Source organism: Grampus griseus (assembly GCF_964374135.1).
Source record: "Grampus griseus genome assembly, chromosome: 10".
Classification (NCBI taxonomy): domain Eukaryota; kingdom Metazoa; phylum Chordata; class Mammalia; order Artiodactyla; family Delphinidae; genus Grampus; species Grampus griseus.
In genome coordinates, this window is record NC_139004.1 from 96467573 (window position 1) to 96488064 (window position 20492).

The 20492-nt window shown below is 47.5% G+C and overlaps 1 protein-coding gene across 3 annotated transcripts in view; it reads right to left on the reverse strand.

Annotated features, from left to right (window-relative positions):
- SRGAP3 (SLIT-ROBO Rho GTPase activating protein 3) overlaps positions 1-20492 on the reverse strand; it is a gene marked incomplete at both ends in the record, with an annotated part of 250739 nt that overhangs the window by 44076 nt on the left and 186171 nt on the right. Inside the window, 5 exons of one of the 3 annotated variants that reach the window (XM_082663232.1) lie at positions 258-318; positions 1432-1462; positions 7816-7902; positions 10421-10448; positions 20061-20145. In XM_082663232.1, the coding sequence (XP_082519358.1) occupies positions 258-318; positions 1432-1462; positions 7816-7902; positions 10421-10448; positions 20061-20145 (292 nt within the window). Of the gene's footprint in view, positions 1-257; positions 319-1431; positions 1463-5375; positions 5479-7815; positions 7903-10420; positions 10449-20060; positions 20146-20492 lie in introns of all 3 variants that reach the window. The other 2 variants (XM_082663233.1, XM_082663231.1) reach the window with 2 other exon arrangements.

The following is a 20492-nucleotide window of genomic DNA, read 5'->3' on the forward strand; positions in this document are numbered from 1 at the left end:
CAGTTGTCCCACGTGCCCTCCCTGCTCCTCGGTTCTCCTAGCTCCTGGGTCTTCTCACCACCATCTTCAGTTCCCCCGACACACAAGGCTCAATAGACAGCACTCAAGATAGCAGCTGTTCCATAGAACGTTTTCCCCTCAGAAGCAGAGCAGCAACAGGAAATCTTCCCAGACGAATTTGAATCTCATATCTTATGAGAACAGCCTAGCACCTGTTCTGGAAAGAGCTGAAAACACTGCCCTGAGATCGAGCTTACCATATAAATTGATGTATCTGATGCAGCTCTCGACGACCAGTGGTATAGCTTGTCCTGAATCCTTAAGAAAAAAAGTTGTGAGTTGTATTGGACTTGGCAACCACCACAGGAGAGAAGACACTGCAAACACAGATTATGAACTCAAGCCAGAAAATTAGTACCATCAGATTAGTAGGAAAACAAGCAAGGAAACACTAATTCTAAAGTCTCCACAAACAGTTAAAATAGAAAGTCTTCTGTGATTGCAGAAAAGCCATAGCTGTGATCATTTTAAAGAAATGCTCTGTCTTCCTATTCAGCTGGGAAGAAATCAGGGCTCAGGAGGCCTGATAGGCACATCAGGGAAGGGGAGGGAGCCCACCGCCTGGAGGGGCTGGAATCCGCCCTCGAAGACTTCTCTGCCTCCCACTGCCCTCAGCCCCATCTCAACTCTGTTCTCCCAGCGCTCAGGGCAGGATCAAGGCCTCTGCCTAGTACTGTAGGACCTGCTGCCGGAATTAAGAAGGACACACCATGGGGGAAGCAAGGCTGGCCCCAGGGATCCTTTTGAGCTCGGAGGAGGGGTGACAAATTCTACTCACAAGTAACAACCTAAACATCCAGACAGATATTTGTTTAACAGTAAACACATTAAAAGGAAAAGTTCTAGAAACAGCTAACGTCAGCCACTGACCACTGAGTGGCAACCTTAGTCAGAAAGGCTGAATAAGATGCAGTTCTAAATACATGCATCTGGGGTGTGAATGTATTTTCAATTATATTTTCCTAGACTGGCCCACAACCACAGAGAGCTGGGCACGGGATAATTTCCTTTCGGATTCCGTGACTGGTTGACCTCTCTGCTATTTCAGGCCACTTACAGAGCATAAAAATTTTTAAAAACTCTCTTTGCAAAGGGGACAGGTTAAGCACTAGCCTCCTCAGAAGGTGAGGAAGCAATGAGGCATATGTAATATGCTCATGTAAAGGGACAAAGAAAAAAAACATGATTTCGATGCTTTCGTGGGTCCTCCACACCCCACCTGCAAATTCTGTCCTTGATTAACTACCGTCACGGAGAGGGTAACAAAGTGGACTCATTGGCAACAGGCAAGGCGGGCCCTGTGCTACTAGTCAGGGCTAAAGACAGGTTCCATCCAGTTGAATGGGGCTGACGGACCTTTCCAGTAAATACCTGGTTCCTGGTTCGAGCATTTCTTCTTCCTCTGATAACAAAAAATAAACAGGCAGCAGAGCAGAAGAAAAAGAAAAGATTACGCAGAAGTAATAAGACCAGTTAGAGCAAGCAGCTCCTTCAGAGTCCGGGAACGCCGAAATGCAATGGCAGCCAGCGGAGGTCCGGGGAGACGGCAGGCAAACCGTGGGCCCAGTGGAGCTCCGGACCTGCCCGGCCAGCCTTCCAGGTGGCTGCCTCGGACGCCAGGGGGCAAAGGGGCCTCTTTCAGTCCTTGTCAAAGGGCAGGAACGGTGTGTACTGAACACTTGCCCCACCCCAAGTCTAGCTTCTCCTCAACACAGGGGGCTGTTTACTCACCAATGGTGAGAGCCCACCTAAGACTCTTTAACGTTAGCCCAGCCACCCACAGAAAAGGAGGGACACACGCCCTCAGGTGTCTCCTGTGACACTGGCCCTGCAAGTCAGCTCAGGAAACCTCGCTCTTAGCTCTTAGTTAACCAAGACCGTGTTTATGAGGTGCCCTCTGGATAGGACCAAACAGGATTCCATCTGGTTCCAAATTCCACACCGCTGCCCATGCTTTCCTACCAAACACCTGGGGCAGCTTGTCCCGGGTACCCACTTGGCTTTGCTTTCCTTCTGCCCACGGACCCTCACCCTGGCACTGAAAAAGCCTCAGGGAACGCAAAAGCTGACAAAGCCTGGAGGAGGGAGGGCAGTGGAGTCAGAGAGCCTTCGTGATCTTGCGGGCAGAACCGGAGGCTCTGCTTTCACTGAAGTCGCCCATTTGCAGGCGAGCACGGCCTCTTCTTTCTTCCCACACATGCAGTGGGTCAGGCTCTGGGGTGCGTGCTGTGTCTCATCCCGACTGAGAAACGGGAGCATGTGCGCCTGCTTGCTGGCGTCACCTGTCCAGCCCCTGGCACCTCAGCAACTAGAATTTTCCTATGTCGACTATGCCTCCCTGAACCTAGGACAGCAGTGCCAGGTGATCAGACAGGGCCCCGTGGGCACTCTCCAGAAAGCCCAGGCAGCACTAACAGCTAACATTTCCATGGTGTTTACCCTGCGCCAGGCAGAGCTCTAGAACCCGGCAGGTGTTACTCATCTGATCCTCCTCACACACTCAGGAGGTGGGTAATTATCATTCTCATTTTATTGAAACAAGGTAAGGACTCCCCCTGCCCCAGCCCGAAGGTAGACCTCCTGGGCCTCAAAATTTATCATAATAAATTGGGTTTCCTTCTATCCGAGAGAAGGGGGGAAAAAATCAAGCATTTTGAAAAGAATCCATTCAGGTAAGGTCCTAGAGATTTATACAAGTAACTCCAACTACGTTTATCCGGCATTCTTGGGGATGCTTCCTTGTCCCTCTAAACCCTCATAATCACGGAGTTTCTGTGATGTTATTTTATTGAAAAGTCTTTCAGAGCTTTAGAATTTCAGAGCTGGGGATTCTTAGTTCACACTGAATCTTCTTCCAGATAGCATGGGAATCATAAGAGGAAATTAAATTCCATTCCCAAAGGTTGAAGGACTGGATGCATCACACTGCCTTTTCATTTTCTGAGAGTTAACAATCCTTGAGGTTGGGGTCCCGCCGCTGCAGTCTGTCCCCACAGGGAGCTTAGAGTGGGCACGCAGAAGAGCTGGCGGAATTGCACAGATGATGTGCGGTACAAGCACACGTGACTATAAAAAAATGCATTCGCTCAACAAACATACTTTTTTCAGTCAAACGGTCCCCTGAGGAGGCTGTGCTCTTATTTCAGCAACATGCTGCTGCCTAGTGCTCTGGGGTGACCCTCTCTGGGGGCTCTTTTCAGAGCCAGTCCCCTAGCGTCCACTACGGCCTATGCCTCTTGCCATATTGTGGCTCCAGGGGCTACAAAGCCGGGCTCTGATTGGCGCTTTTCATTCCAAAGACTGGGGTGTCCGTTCTCAGACAAAGTTTTGGCACCGCTGATGAAGGTCCTGCTGCAGGCTCTCGGAAGACTGACCAGCTGCAGCAATGGCTATATATTTAGAATAAGGATGTGGCTTCCTGGTGACTACCTCCAAGGGGCAGACAATCCCGCGGTTGGTGCATGGCACTCGATCGTCATGCATTTTTTGTAGGAGCTCTCCATTCAGAGACTGTTTCACTGAACAGAACACCTAACTTGCAAATGCCATTAGGTAAGAGCTCCTTCCAAGCGTCCTGACAGAGCACCTGTTTCCAAAGAGCTGAGCATATTCTGAAAGGTGTCTGTGTCTCTGAGCCTTTGCTCATTCTGTTCCTCCTCTCAGGGGCTCCTCCGTCCTCCCCTCTGCTGTGTTCCGCCCCATCCTTCAAAGCTGCCCGGACCCCACTGCTCACAGTTCTTCCTGCTCTGAGCTCTCACAGAAATTATTTCCGTGGGGAATCAGTCACCAAGTGCTCATCCTTAATCATCTTCCGCGTTCAGCCTTCTGTCAAAAACCTCCTGAGCAACATGATAAGCTCCTTGAGGGCAGAGAGAGTAGCAAATGGGCCTCAGTCCCCTCTCAGCTCTGGAGTATGGCTTTTTCGAGAAGAAAGTCTTGTTGGAGCGAGGAGGGAGGATGAAGAAAGGGCTCTTGAGACAGCCCCTCTTCCCATGACCTTCTGGATGGCAAACTGCTCACTCGGAGTCACCTCCAAACAGCACCCCTTCCCTGATGCACGCAGTAGCACCCCTCATTTTGGGGTCCTCCACACCTCCCTCCTCTGAGGCATCCTAGAGCAGCTGCTGCTGTTTCCCACCCCCGGGCAGTGCCAACGTGTGCCCTCCTTTTCCCCTTTCCCTTCCCCCACTGTCCCCCAGAACTCAGCTTACAGACAGAGGGACCCAGGCTGGTCCTGCCTACCCCCTCCCACGCCTGAGGCCAACCCTCCCTGCCCAGCAAGTCCTGTGCATGTCCTATATGAGGACAGAGGATAGAGAGCCAGAGCAGGGGCAGCCTCAGCACTCCAAAAGTGTCGGCAGGGCCCGAGAACCTTTACTTTTCTCCTGCCTCTTATTTTCTGCAAAAGGTCTTCGTTAGATGGGGCACGCTTCCAATAACTGTCAGGGACCTTCTGCTGTTCCCCTAAGTAATGTTCAGAATGCATCTCCCCTTCCTCAAGTATGTCCCCCACGTGCTGCCCTTTTCAACTCCACCACCATCTTAACTTGCCTTGAGCTGTTCTATCTGGGATGGCTTGATCCTGCACCCTTTGCAGCCAAGAAGTAAGAAGAGAAACTCACTGAGGTGAAAAGCTTTTTTTTTAGTTTAAGGTGTAAAGGATTAACCTGGAATTCTAAAGGGACTACCTCAGCTCTTTTCTCTTCTCCCAAACTGCCTAACAAGAAACAAAATTAGGTGGAAGGGTTGTCTCTCGTACAAATTGTATGTGTTGTGTTCCTTTGCTGGTATATTCTCAACTTTAAAAAATCACTTGTATAAAAACACAGTTACTCACAGGGCTTTTCTTTGTATTGTTTCCAACCTGTCCCCTCTTGGGAGATGTGAGTGTGACTCAAGGCGAGGGGGTTTCTCTAAGTGTCCCTCAGGCTGGTCAGGACTGCAGTTCCTGAAGCAGTGAAGTGGGGCTGACAGGGACCACTGTCTGGCACGGATTCAGCGCCACCTGGATTTTACTGGGTCCCAGCGTGATTGCAACCCTCCCCCAGGGTTGAGAATCAAGGGAAAGCACTTAGGAGCGACTGGTCAGAGGCAAGAGCAGCTCTGATTAGAAGCCCTCACTGAAGCTAAGAGCAGGCTGCCGGGAGGACCAGCTTGCCACAAGGCCTGGCCGAGGGCCCGGATTGAAAGTTCCAGTCCGTCAGTCGTTGGTAGGTCGGTAGGTTGGGGCAGGGCTGTTGGCCGGGGGAGAAGGTGGAGAAAGGCTGCCATTACATTGGGTGCATTCGCGGACTCCGTGGCTCCCCAGCAAGTACCTTAATGAACGCTTCCATACAGCCGTTAAATAGTTTATGGCTACACACTGAGAGAGGCCTAGGTCTCCTCATTTTCTGTGGTTTAGGGGGAAGACAGGGGGGCCTAGGGGAAAACGGAACAAAAGAAATCAAGAAAGCAAACAAGGTAAACATACAACTGGGAAAGACGCTCTTACGACCCACGACTGGAGGAGAACACAAAATGCAAATGGAAGGCCTGAACCCCCAGCGCATTGGTGTCCAATGCTCCATCTGAAGGCCTCTGGATGTTTAAGCAGGTCTTAATTTACCCACGGTGTCAGGCAGGAGTAACACAAATGTATTCTAAATCACAGGAGGGCACAGCACGTGTCCAGGAAACCATTGAAACTCCAATCAGGGCTGTCATCCCGCAAAGCTGACCAGATGGAGGGGGAATCAGGGGAGAGATGTAATCTGTAGCCCAAGAAAGCAAGAGACTTTCAAAGATGATCGGAAGGGTTAATTTTCATCATGTTGGCTTAAATGCATCACCAAGTCTCAACTCCCACCATACCAGGGCACTGATCTTCCTAATGCCTCCTTGCATTTCAAACGCACTTGACTAATCTTTAATCCATTGATCTAAGAGCCAGGCAATTATTATTCTTATTTTAGAGATGAAGAAATTGGTGCCAGGAGGGAGGCTGCAGCTTCTTTGGGGTCCCCAGGGGACCCAGGATGATGATTATCTCCTGTCCTTTAGTCAAGTACACTTTCAGTTACAATGTTTTCAAATCCATTATCACACTTAATGTCAGCTCAACCCTGCACATATGGTCCCATTTTACAGAGGCCTAAACTGAGGCCTAGAGGGGGGAGGTGGCAGAGCTAGGCCGCAAACCCAGGCCTCTTTGGCTCCAATCCCAAGATTTTTACCAAAGGGTCTGTCATGGAGCCTTAGGGAACTTTCTCATTTCCAGCCAAAGACTCATCCATCCCATTAACCCTTGCCAGCGGAGGACCCGTGGGGTCAGGTTGAAAGTGTCTTGCTTGACTTTAGGATCTCCATTCCCTGCGCTCCATCTCGGCCACAGGGAGGGGCGATCATACCACAGTTCACCAGCGACAGCGAAACAGCCACAAACACTGGACCAGTTTCCAGAGTTGCTCACATGCATATACCTGTGTTGGCTTATTTGCTCATCTTTCACCACCCAAGTTGGCCTGACTCAATGCTGCCAGCCTTCTAGGGCAAAGGGCTTTCTGAGGTTAGGAGGAGAGTCCCTAACCAAGAGACACAGTTCATTTTCAACTGGCTTCGTTCATAATTTGAGAGGTACCAAGTGGGGACCAAGCCTGACACAGATAATGTCCATGCGTGATGAACACAGACCTGGGCCCACAAGCCTTGACTGATTTCTGTGAATGGGCAAGAAATCGTATGTGCCGTGGAGCCAGTCAAGGAGATAAGACTCATGCTGCCTTGCTCACTGGCCTTGTGGTGCCTGTCTCCCTCAGCAGGCCTGCCATCTAGGGAACTCGGATCAACTTCTAGGTGTCTGAATACTGAGCAAATGCTGCTAGCTCCAGGACATGCATGGGCAAAGACACAGTGGAATCCAAATCTCATGCCACCCAAACACTGGAACTAAAATAACAGCACAGACCAAAATTTTGCAAAGAAACAACAGGCAAGATTATTTTGAGCTCATCTCGGATCTACGTCAATTTGGTTAGCTAAGTCCATGTCATTTCTTTTTCATAAGTTACTTATTTTTTGAGGATGTGGGTTATGTGAGAGTGATATTTCTTACAACAGATCTGCTTTTGAATTTCCAAATGCCAAAAGAGAGTGCCAAAAATGTGACAGGGCCATAGGTTTTACGTATCATAACTGGAGGGTAGCAGCTGCACCACCTTGTTTCCATGGTGATTTGGGTTTCTGTTTTTGGACGTTCTCACATCATTTCCTTATCTCACACTGCATGATACCCTCACGACAACCCTGTGAGATAGGCAAGAACTATTAAACCTACTTTAAACATAAGGTAAACGAGCCCAGGAGAGATTAAGAAACTTGCCCAAGGTCATAGGAACAGAATTCAGCTCTTCCTACTTCAGGTTCCGGTGTGATTATGGAAATTGGGAAATCGATTTTATCACAGAACATTCAGCAATAGCATTAAATCATCTATTAAACTCTCATGGTCAGCAAGAGTACAGACTCTTAATGCAGGTGTTGGACACCCAATACCAAAAATATCTAGGGTGCCTTTAAAATTTATTTCCTAAAATAAGTCCTAAGGATTCTTTTTTCCTTGAAGTTACATAATTTCTGCCCAATCCAGAAAGCAAAGGACTGTTAGAACCGCATCAGGATTTCTTTCTTTTGTGTGGTGCTCTGTGCAGTGAGCGGAATCTCTGACAAGGAAACGTAGCTATCCCAACTTTGCATGACACCAAATTGATACCGACTTACTGAAGTGCTGGGTGGGGCACAAAGTGGGGAGCAGGGGGGCAGCTCAGCCAAGGAAAGTGGGGCAGCCTAAGCCTTCCATCTCTTCTGCTGCTCAGTTGCAGAGCAAAAGGAAAGAGAGAGAGAGAGAGAGAGAGAGAGAGGCAGGGAAAACAGGAACAGAGAAAGCCACGGAGAGGAAGAAAGAGAAACCAGAGACCAATGTCCCCTTTCTGCCTTTCAACCAAGATAAAAATTAACACGCGTTAGTAACATAGGAATTGGCCTCAAAATTATTCTGTGACCAGAAGGATGGTTATTTCCCTAGACAACCCAACAGATGTGGGTGTCAACATCCAAAATGGCAGCAATATTGTAGTTCAATGGTGGTCAGGCTCTTGGAAGCTGTGCATGGGTATGCATGGGGTTGCATCTGTTTGGACAAGAAATCCTGAGTGATTTCACTGCTAATTCAGACTTGGAGCGAGTCAGCCTAGGTTAGGGAAGCCACTCAATGGTTTGAAAAACCATATCAAACCTTACATTTGCATCTGGCTTTGCCATTTACCATATGTCTTTCAAGCGCATTATTGCATCTGGTCAGCCTAATTACAGGGTTATTATGAATTGGGGCTATTCTAAGATAACGTTCTAAAGTATGAGAAAAAAATATACAATGTGTTGCAGCCCATATGCAAAACTTGGTCTGTCTATACAAGGCCAGCAACAACTTGGCTGAGGGGACCTGCTCAAATAATCACCCAAAACAACACTGACCTTGGACAGGAAACTATGGCAGATAAAGAGGGCCACAGTATAGAAATAGCTCACCCAGGGCATTTAAGATAAATTTTAAAAACACTTCCAAGTTAGCAGTGCACTCCACAATAAGTTAAAAATGATTTTTGGAAGTAAGAGGAAGCTTTTACTTTACTAAGAGTTGCCTTTGACCTTGGCCAAGGGCCAAAGTGCAGATGGCTGGATTTGCAGCTTAGTGTCGTGTATCTAAGTGGGAGGTCTGTAATCCTAGCTTGGATTTCCCAGGCCCTAGGTCAAAGAGGGTGTGGAAGACAGCATCTCAGAGGGCTTTATTTAAAAAAAAACAAAAAAACAAAATACCTCTCAACATTTCTCTAAGGAAGACCCTGGGACCTCGCTAAGGGTTTGATTACAGATCTCTCCTACAATCTGCTGGAATCATCTTCTCCCACATGAGTTTTAGGAATTAGGAGGAAGTGAGGGATGGCTCAATTCATCCCCCCATCTGTTTCATTATTTGCAAACTTTGGTGTAAAATGTGGCTTCTGTTGTTTTGGGACTATGACAACACTCTTGCAATAAGTAAGTAAGTAAATAAATAGGAGTTTGTTTCTAAAAGGTTCTTAGAAAGTAACCCTGCACATCTGCTGACCCATGTGCTGGGAGGGCCTCGCCTGGTATCATGAATCTTCCCAATGTCCGGGGACTGCTGGGGCCTAGAGGAACAGCTGCACAGGCTAAGCTTCTGGAGAGCCCTCAGTCTTCCCCCACCCTGGGCCAGCAAACTGAAAACCTCAGAGCTTTCCAAGCCTTTCCCCAGCCAACTCCCTTCCAGATGAGGCGGGAGTTAAGGGTTCATCCTCCCTCTTGCCAAGTAGGACAGCTTTCCAGGATTCTGGGCCACTGGGAAGAACTTGTGGGAAAAGGATGTCTTTGGGTCACTGGGCCCAGAATGAGGCAGAAGTAGCTCTCAACGGCCACGAGATGGAAAAGCGCAGGCCTCTGGGCCACCAGCTCAATTCAACTTGGGCAGTGGGACGGGCATTGCTGGGAACACGGAAATGGATGGGCTCTAAGGAACCCGGGCAGCGATAGGGCTGCTTATGGAGCTAAACTCTCCACAGGTAGAGGAAAGGTCCAGTCCTGAAGCCAGCCTCTCAGCTATCAGCTGCTGAGTGAAAGTGTTCACTGGTTCTGGTCTGCTCAGGGAAAAGCCCAGAGGATAATGTTGAGCGAGCTGGAGAGAAAGCAGAAGCTGCCCACTATTACTTCCCCCACCAGGGGCTCTGCCATCAGGCCATCCCAGTGCTGCGAGGTCCGAAGCCAGGGCAGGCAGCAGCGGGCGTCTGCGCCCGCTCGTGTGGAGATGCGCATGCGTATGCCCGGTGGTGTGCGTTTCCAGCCAAACCCGGAGCCTTGGCAAACTGGGACCCCGGGCTGGGCCCCACGCCTCGGCGGTTTGCTCAGCAGCCATAGAACGGATGGGGAGACAGGTGGGCAGCTACCCCACAGCCTCTGGCTTCTCCTGGTTGCCCTCAGCCACTCTGCAATATATATTACCTTCCCGTCCTCCCACCAGATGGATAGCAACAAGGGACGACACCCACTTCCCACAGCAGCTCTGAAAGGCTCCCTCCCCATCACCAGTCTAATGCTGGAACCAGCAGAGCAGCCAAAAGACCTTTGCCTTCCCTCTCAGCACAACCACACCCCCGTGGGGACACTGGCGAGGAGCTGTCCCCTCTAAGACTCCTCCGCTGCCCTGAGCTCCAGCACTGTCTCCCCACCTCCCCGTCTGTCCTGCTCCCCCCACCTCCTCCCACTGCCCACTCAGGCAGCAGGTGAAGGAAACAAGATGCACCGCTCTTACCTGGTTGTACCGCATTCTGCTCTCTCCCCTGGAAAGAAAAGTGTACATTGATTTAATTGTTGGTTTTGTTTTCGTTTTTGTTGGTTTATTTTTGAGCGGAGAACATTCATCTGTTTCTAAAAACAAGAAACAACTAACACCTTAATTATTTGTGAAATGGGAAATCTCATTATGCCTAAGGTGTGTTCTGTTGCGAAGAACTGAGTCTTATTAAATCCTCAGTGCCTCCTACTTGTAGGGCCATGTTCACATATTTTTCATTTGTTATTGTTCCTACGCATTTGATTTTCAGTGATTCTCAAACTACAACCTGCTGACCAGTGGCATCAGAATCTTCTGGAACTCTTGTCAAAAATGCAGATTTTTTTTGGCTCTTTCCTGGATAAGGACCCAGGAATCTGTATTTTGACAGCACTCCCAGTACTCTCTTCTATGCATACCCCAGCTGGAGAGCCCACGCACTGCTTTATGTCCACAAAGGTTTACTGAGCACCTGTCATGCCCGGCACTGAAGGGTATCAGCCATAAGACACCTTCTGTTGTCACTCAACCCCGCCAAGTGCCCACCCCCAGCCCTCCTGCCTTCATCCTCAGCTGAAGACCTTCTCGCTTCCTTCACTGGAAAACAAAATCAATAAGACAGGGTCTCTGGGTACCACCATGAGACCTACCCACCTACCTGCGCTTGCCCACTCCCCCGCTACCTCCTTTCCCGGTGCTCTGGAGGAAGCATCCTGCTTCTGCTAAAACCCAGACCCCATGCCGCAGGTCCCATGCCCTCGGCCCTTTTCAGGGGCTTTGCTTCTGCAAGTGTCTCCCCTCTCTCTAGCATCGCCAGTCTCCTCTCTTCTGGATCATTTCCATCAGCGTATCAACACGTACACTGGATACATCCAACCTGCCTTTTAAGCCTCCCCTTGATCCCATTTCTCCTCTAACTCAATCTCCATTTCTCAGCTCTCCTTTCCAGCAAACTTCCTGAAGGAGCTCTGTTTGGGGTCCCTGTCGCTTCCTCGTCTTGCCTTACCGCAGCTGGCTTTTGTCCTCACCACTCCACGGAGACTGCTCTGTGCGGCTGAACCTAATGTCTCCTCTGCTCTTACCTGACTGCTCAGCACTGCCTACCTCAGTTAATCACTCCCTTCTTCTTATAAAGCTTTTTCCTCTTGATTTTCATGACTCTGTACACTTTCCAGGTGTCCTTCCTGCCCTACAGGCTGTTCCTCAGTTTCTCTTGTTGTCTCCTCATCTGTCCAAACTCTAACCTCTAAATATTGGAATGCCCCCAGGATGCAAACTGGGTCTCCTCCACCCTCTCTAGGTGATCTCAAATGCTTGCTGAGACTTCCTAACTTTATCTCCAGATCTTACATTTCCCTGGAATTCCAGTCTCATATCCACTGCCCTCTTTTTTAATTATTGAGGTATAATTTACATATCATAAAATTCACACATTTAAAATGTATAATTCAGTGATTTTTAGTAAATATTCAAAGCTGTGCAACCATCACAACTCAATTTTAGAACATTTCCATCACACTGAAAAGATCCCTTGTGCCGATTTATAGTCACTCCCTCTTCCCATCTCCAGCCTATGGCAACCACTCATCCACTCTCTGTCTCTGCAGATTCGCTTATTCTGGATATTTCATAAAAATAGAATCATACGATATGTGGTCTTTTGCATTTGGCTTCTTTCACTGAGCATAATGCTTTTGAGGTTCATCCACAGCATGATTCAGTACTTCATTATTTTTATGGTGCAGTAGAGAACCTCTAAGCCGGTGCTGTCCCATGGAAATATAATGCAAGCCACAATTTCTAGTAGCCACATATAAAAAGTAAAGAGAAACATGAAAGATTAATGTTAATGATACATTGTATTTAATCTAATATATCAAAAATACTATTTCAATATGTATCAATATAAAAATTAATAAGATATATATATTACTAACCCTTTGAAATCTGGTGCTCGTTTTACACATCTCAATTCAGACTAGCCACGATTCAAGTGTTCGATAGCCTCATGTGGCTTGTGGCCACCATATTGGACAGAACAGCTCCAGACCCTAGAATCCCATCTAGCATTCACATGAAGGGACTTTATTCAAAAAAAAAGAACTGAGCATTTATATTTCTCTATTGTTTCAGAAAGCAATGCTGAATGGGGAGAAAAATGAGGGGAGGAAGAGAGTTAGAGAAGTCTGAGAATAAAACTTGGAGCGAATCAGCACACAATTCCTTAATTCCTGACCAAAGCCACAAGCAGTTACAAGAGTGACTGCAACCGGCTGAACAGAAGCCAAAGGAGGAAAGGAGAAAAGTTGGGTAAAACAGGAAAATTTGCTCTGCTTAATTTGATTATGTGCCTGGGGTCTGGGGCAAATTCCTACCAGACATCAACTTGAGTTAAATTTTTACGTAGATCTAAGACCCTGAGTTGAAGCTGACGGCAGCCCACTCATGAAAGCGTCAGCCAGTGGCCTGGGTTGACTATAAAGCACATCATTTCCCTTAGAGCTGTAGTCAGCTGTGCAACTCTGACTGACAAAGGGGACCCAGGAAGAGGTTCCAGCTCTACCTCCTCTTAGTTCCAGAATTGCCCACTCCCCTACATACTCACTGTGGTCCAGGCACAGTGCCCTTCTTTTATTCCTACCTCACCACATCCCTTCCTGCCTTCACACAGGCTGTTCCCTCTGCCCCAACACTCTCTCCTCAGTTTTTCACACGGCTGACGCCTTCCCATCCTTCAGTCTCAGCTTAAACATCACCTCCCCTCGGAGGCCTCTCTGATCACCCAACCTAAAGCAGGTGCCCCAATGCTCCCCAACCCCGTACACAACTATTCTCTATCTCAGCCCCAATTTTCTATTCGAGGACACTCACAGTTATAATTCTTTACTTAATGGTTTGTTTCCTGTTTGAGGTCTCTCTTCCCCACGAGGGCAGGAACCTTGTTCGTCTTGTATATACTGTGTCCCCATGGATGGATGGACAGATGAATGGATGGCCGGGGGGGGGAAGAAAGGGGTAGGTAGGAATCAAAGGATCTGAGTCCTGGAGTAGAATGTGTCAGAACACACTCAAGACAGACCTTCCTCTGGCAACGAATCGAATTTATTCTCCTTCAGCTTTGACTCACATTCCAGACCTCAAGAACCTCTTTACCAGAAACATCTTTTGGAATATGGTGTTTCAACTTCTAACAAATAACAGAAATTAAAAATGTTCTGCCCTTTACCACCTGAGATCTCTTCAGGTTTTAAAAATATATTTTATACTTGGTGGCTCAGTCATTTTCTAGAAGGTCAGACTGTCTGGTCCCGGTGGACATTTTGCTCTGTAATGGGCTATTAAACCTTGGCCTGAAAAGGTTATATCTCATCCCTTTTATAGACAATGCACCATTCACCCCAGAGGGGCTATAGAGTAAATTGAAAACCCATCCATATCTTAAGTGTAAAGCCTGGAGCTTACTGACTAACCAGGGCAATAAAGAGCTCAGAAATCTAAGACTCAGAGATGATAAACTAAGAATCCTCTGGCCAATAAAACAACATAGCAACAGCCAAGGGCACATAAGGGTGTGTGCTCTTGTTCCCAAGATGTGGCAGCGACATTTGTAACAAGGAATGACAATTTGCAGGGCACCTAGAAGCATTTTGACTTGTGTGCCATGTTCAAAAATTCGCTTCTAAGTGAGGGTGACCCAAAAGACCTAGTTTCCTCCAACTTGTGGTTTCTTTGAGGCGTGCTGTCAAAAGAGTACTGGAGAGAAACTGAGGCACTAGACATGATATTTCATTTCATTAAAAAAAAAAGCTTTGTATCTTTTTAGTAAAAATATTCCACTTGGCCCCATATTTCTCACCTGTTTTCAAAATAACCAGCTTATCCCCCCAATATATAATAGCTCTCAGATGACCTAAAAAGGCCATTGAGGCAGGTGTCACCCTACCCTAGCCCCACTCTTAGAAGAGCTTTCTACTGAATGGAAGAGTTAACATGTCCAGGTGGAGGGGAATCATCTGAAGATGCTCAGAAGAGTGAATTAGAAGATTCTGAGCATTCTTTGGCCCGCTCAATTTTTTCATGCCCCAACTTTGCCCAACGGGCAAGTTCTTTATCAAACTAAGTCAGCGCAAATTCTCCCCTTTCCCCTAATGCCCTTAGAATCCACATATACCTTTATTGTGCAGGGGAGACACAAAAATGACTGAAGATTTGGTTTCAGCTTCAGTAATTCAGTAATTTACTAACTTCAGTTAATAATAATGTATCAATATTCATTAATTGTGACAAATATACCATATTCGTGTAAAATGAAGATGTTAATAATAGGGGAAATTGGATGTGGAGTATATGGGAACTGTACTACCTTATCTTTGCAACTTTTCTATAAATATAAAACTATTCTAAAACAAAAAGTTTATTAAAATTTAAATAACTATGGAGAACACTACGGAGGTTCCTTAAAAAACTACAAATAGAACTACCATATGACCCAGCAATCCCACTACTGGGCATATACCCTGAGAAAACCATAATTCAAAAAGAGTCATGTACCACAATGTTCATTGCAGCTCTATTTACAGTAGCCAAGACATGGAAGCAACCTACGTGTCCATCGAGAGATGAATGGATAAAGAAGATGTGGCACATATATACAATGGAATATTACTCAGCCATAAAAAGAAACGAAATTGAGTTATTTGTAGTGAGGTGGATGGACCTAGAGTCTGTCATACAGAGTGAAGTAAGTCAGAAGGAGAGAAACAAATACCATATGCTGACACACATATACGGAATCTAAAAAAAAGATGGTTCTGATGAACCTAGGGGCAGAACAGCAATAAAGACAAAGACGTAGAGAATGGACTTAAGGATACGGGGAGGGGGAAGGGTGAGCTGGGAAGAAGTGAGAGGGTGGCATGGATATATATACACTACCAAATGTAAAACAGATAGCTAGTGGGAAGCACTGGCACAGGGAGATCAGCTCAGCGCTCTGTGACCACCTAGAGGGGTGAGATAAGGAGGGTGGGAGGGAGATACAAGAGGGAGGGGATATGGGGATATACGTATGCATACAACTGATTCACTTTGTTATACAGTAGAAACTAACACAAGCAATTATACTCCAATAAAGATGTAAAAGAGAGGAAAAAAAACTTCTCCAGAATTGACCAGTCTAACAAGACCCATCCCATTTATCAAAAGCAGCACAGTGGGCTTTCCTCACTGCTGGCTTATGAGAAAACAGGACTGTGGAAATTCTTCTAGATGGCTCTTTCTTAGCCTCCATTATACTTCTGAAGTTGCATTTTCAGTTTTTTGCTGCTCTTCAGCTCAAAAGTCAGATGAAGGACTCATAAATCACATCTCAAAGCAAGGCGCAGCTGAAGGCTAAATAAACTTGGAAGACCAAATGGATCACGAGTTACGCCAACCAAAACTAATTATTATTATTATTTCATTAAGGCCATTCAGGCAAGGGCAGGAATAAAAGGTTGCATGTGAGAGTACTCACGGAGGAGCTGGAGAGAAGCACTTCCTCATCTGGGATCTTATTTTATAAAAGAACATCTTGTTTTCTAAATCCAGGGTATCTGATTTCAAAAGTACAAGTAGCCAGCAACTCACATGGACCCACATTTTGCTACAACTCATGAGCAGCAGCCCCCAGTCCCATGATCATAAAAACTGATTCTGTGAGCTGTGGAAGCTGCCCCCGTCACACACGCACCCAAGCTCCTCTCGAGGACTTTCTGTCTCTCCCCTTTCCCTCTATTCTTGCTGTTCTTGTTCCTCCGTGTTACCCACACTCCTCCATGGCCCCATTCGCCTGGTCCAATACTGAAATGTCAGGATGGGCAGAATGTAGAGGGGTGGGACAGGGGAAATGAAGAAAAAGCTCATTGCAACTCCTTCTCCCCCACTCTTCCTCTCCATCAATGAGTTTTGACAAATGTAAACACCCATGTCTAACTACCACCCAAAGCAGGATATAGAACATTCCCATCACCTCCAAGAGCTCCCAAGCTCTCACCAGCTAGAACACAAAAAACTAGTCTATGGCAATAGAAATCAGATCAGTGGTGCCTTGAGGTGGAGGATGGGGGCAGCTGAATGCAAAGAGGCACAAGCAAACTTCCGGGTGGTGGTGACAGGTGGATGTATGTGTTTATCAAAACTGATTTCTACACATAAAATGGGTGCATTTTATGGTATATCCATTATATGTCAACAAAGTGGATTGAAAAAATTCCATTGGTATTAGTTTTAAAGTCCTGGCTATTCCTTCAAGCCCTAGTTATTCATCTTCCTTGAAGCCTTTCCAGCTCTCCTGGGCCCACAGCGAAACCTCCCTCTCTGGACTCACAACCCTCAGAGTCTGTACTGTTCGCCTGGCAATTCAGTCAGTATTTCTGTGTGATAGTGTTATCGTTATTCAATTTTTTATGAAGGCTTTCCAGCTCTCCTGGGCCCACAGCGAAACCTCCCTCTCTGGACTCACAATCCTCAGAGTCTGTACTGTTCGCCTGGCAATTCAGTCAGTATTTCTGTGTGATAGTGTTATCGTTATTTAATTTTTTATGAATTCATGTGTTGTCTCCCAGCGAGAATGTTAAGTGCCTTGGGGTTGGGAAATGGTTTCATTTTTCACCAGTTCTTCTAAAGCATGGGGCTCACAAATGCCAAGCACCTGCAGAGCGTGGCAGCCCCCTTGATAGCTGCTGAGTGGACAGGAATTAGGGACTTGTGTGGCTGGGACACAGCCACTAGAATGTGCACCCACCGGGAGAAGAGAGCGAGCCAGGGAAGGCAAGGACGTGTTGCGGACAGCGAACTCCCACCGGCAGTGACCACCAGCCCCACAGCCCAGCACAACTCTCGTCCTGTCACACTCCTTCCCCAGAACACTCCTGGGAGCTCTCTAGGCTGCTTCAAGCTGTCATCTCGGGATCTACTGGCGTCATCATCTTAGAAATTCCCTTCATCTCTCTTGTACTGCCCCCTGTTTCCCAGACCCCATGTTTTCTTTCCTTTCAGTGGAGCACATCCTTCAGCCAACAGCCCTCTCTAAACAGAACACAAGACTATCTCTGAGGTTGCCCAGTAGCTTCAGAAGCCCCAGGTCAGCTCTTCCCCTCAAAGCTGAGCCTCATACCCGGCTCCAGGGCCGCCAGGACTTGCTGTAAACCATCTGTGAACTAAAAATGCCGGCTGCCATATCAGTAAACAAGGGATGTTGCAGGCATCAGCCACTACAGCCACTCCCAACGGAGAGCCCTGAGGGAACTTGGGATGGAAACATAATGCCCAGGGACTTCCCTGGTGGGCCAGTGGTTGAGAATCTACTTTCCAATGCAGGGGACAGATTCAGCCCCCGGTTGGGGAAATAAGATCCCACATGCCACAGGGCAACTAAGCCAGAGTGCCGCAACTACTGAGCCTGTGCGCGCTCTAGAGCCCACGTGCCACAACTAGAGAGAAGCCCGCGTGCCGCAACAAAGAGCCCACGTGCTGCAATGAAAGATCCCACATGCCGCAACAAAGATCCCGCGTGCCGCAACAAAGACCCTGCGTGCCGCAACTAAGACCCGAAGTAGCCTAAATAAATAAATAAAACATAATGCCTACCAGTGAATCATCAGATACTGCAGCCACCCGCCACCTGCCCACCCCCCTCAACAAACGGTGCACGCTGAGGAAACTCAGCATGAGAAAAGACAGGATACTGGCTCCAGAGAGCTGAGGTGCATATCAAAGGAATGATTGCACTGAGCCCAGACTCTTGCATCTTCCCATATATAGAAAAGTGCCAAATTCCTTAACGTGAGATGTCTGGTTTTCTTTTATTAACAGCAATCTTTAGATGTTCTGACTACCTGGTCTTTGTTGCAAAAACTCCTATATATCCTGGCTCCCCACCTTGCCTCTTTGGAACAGTATCTCAGAGTTATCTGAGATGCTGTGCCCTGGGCTTAAGTCCTCAATTTTGTCCACTGAATAAAATATAACTCTCAGCTCTTAGGGTGTGCATTTTTGTTTTCAGTTGACACACCCTTGACCTTGGATGGTTTCTAGTTCGTGTTCTGGTGACCTTTCCATTCAACATTCATTCAGTGGCTACTGAGTGCCTGATATGAGCCAGGCACTGTTCTAGACACTAGATAAAGTGGTAGACAAAATAAGCAAGGAAGTCCCTACTCTGGTTGAAGATATGATGCTCTTGGGGGTGGGGGTGTGACCAACGACAATAAGCAGGTGAACAAATAGTATATAGGAGGATTTCACATGGTGATGAGTGAGATGAGGAAAATCAAACAGAAAGAGTGTTGGGACAGAGGTGGTGATTCCTTGAGGTTGGGTGTCAGAAGGGTCTCAGGGGGAAGTGACATCTGTGCTGACAGCTGAAGGATAGGGAGCCATCCACACAGAGACATGGGGTAAGGGCATTCCAGGCAGTGGGAACAGCAGATGCAAAGGCCCTGAGGCAGGAATAAGTTGGATGAGCTTTTTTTTTTTTAACATCTTTATTGGAGTATAATTGCTTTACAATGGTGTGTTAGTTTCTGCTTTATAACAAAGTGAATCAGCTATACATATACAAATATTCCCATATCTCCTCCCTCTTGCGTCTCCCTCCCTCCCACCCTCCCTGTCCCACTGCTCTAGGTGGTCTCAAAGCACCAAGCTGATCTCCCTGTGCTATGCTGCTGCTTCCCACTAGCTATCTATTTTACATTTGGTAGTGTATATATGTTCATGCCACTCTCTCACTTTGTCCCAGCTTACCCTTCCCCCTCCCCGTGTTCTCAAGTCCATTCTCTAGTAGGTCTGCGTCTTTATTCCCGTCTTGTCCCTAGGTTCTTCATGACCATTTTTTTTTTTTTTTTTTAGATTCCATATATATGTGTTAGCATACGGTATTTGTTTTTCTCTTTCTGACTTACTTCACTCTGTATGACAGACTCTAGGTCCATCCACCTCACTACAAACAACTCAATTTCATTTCTTAGATGAGCTTTGATGTGCAGAAAGGAGCTCAGTGCCACTGGAGAACAGTAGGGAAGTGGAGGATGGGTAGATGAGGTCAGCGAGGCAGGCGGAGGTCAAGTGACCTTGGGCCTCGTGTGCCATGGGAGCAGTTGGGATTTTATCCCACCCATCGTTGGAAGCCTTTGGGGAGCTTTAAGTCTAGTCCCAGGTCTCCCAAGGACCAAACTCTGCTTTACACGTATGCATTTTTCTTCTTGAACCTAGAATCCTGGCCAGGCACTCCAGTAGTATTCCTGGCAAACAGAATCTGCTAAAAAGCAACAGTGCAGATGCCTGTTCCCTGAATCCCACCCCCTACCTATTGGGGACCCTCATCACTTTATCTGGGACCCTCCTCCACAACCCAAACTAAGACTTGTGCTTGCCCCATAGTTTCTGCAGCCAGACTGGACCCCCTCAGCATCTGTACCAGAGCTATTTTCCCAGATTGCTCATCCCGGTAGGTGGCTCTAGGACCAGACCTCATTCCACCAAGTGCCCGGGATCTCCATGTGAAACAGCTCAAGGGGCCACAACACAACCCAGCGGGAAGACAGCCCCCCTTGCCAGCCTCTGCCACCTGACTCACCTTCGCCCAGAGTCTGCTTGAGTAAGTCATGCTTGGCCTGTAGCTTAGTGATGAGGTTACTGCCGTTCACATATTCTTTAAATTTCTGTAAGACACAAGGCACAAGGACATTACAGATCGCAGGGCCAAGTCCTGCCATTTCTGCTTCCATAATGGACCTCCAGGGCGGGAGGCCACCCTCAAGGCCCCAGGCACAGGGAAAGGGGTTTCTGCGTCGGCTCCATCAGATCCCCAGCTCTGCCAAGCATGGCTGTCCAGTCCTATGAGGCATTTCAGTTCAGTTTGGGAACACAGAGAAAGCTCGGGGGATGTGCGCAGTGAAAGGTGCTTCTGTCAGGTGAGGACTGCAGGAGCCCGGGCAGTGGGCTTCTTTAGCCATCAAATTCCTCCATGCTTCTGGGCCAAGAGCATGCAGCCGAGACAAGAGAGCGT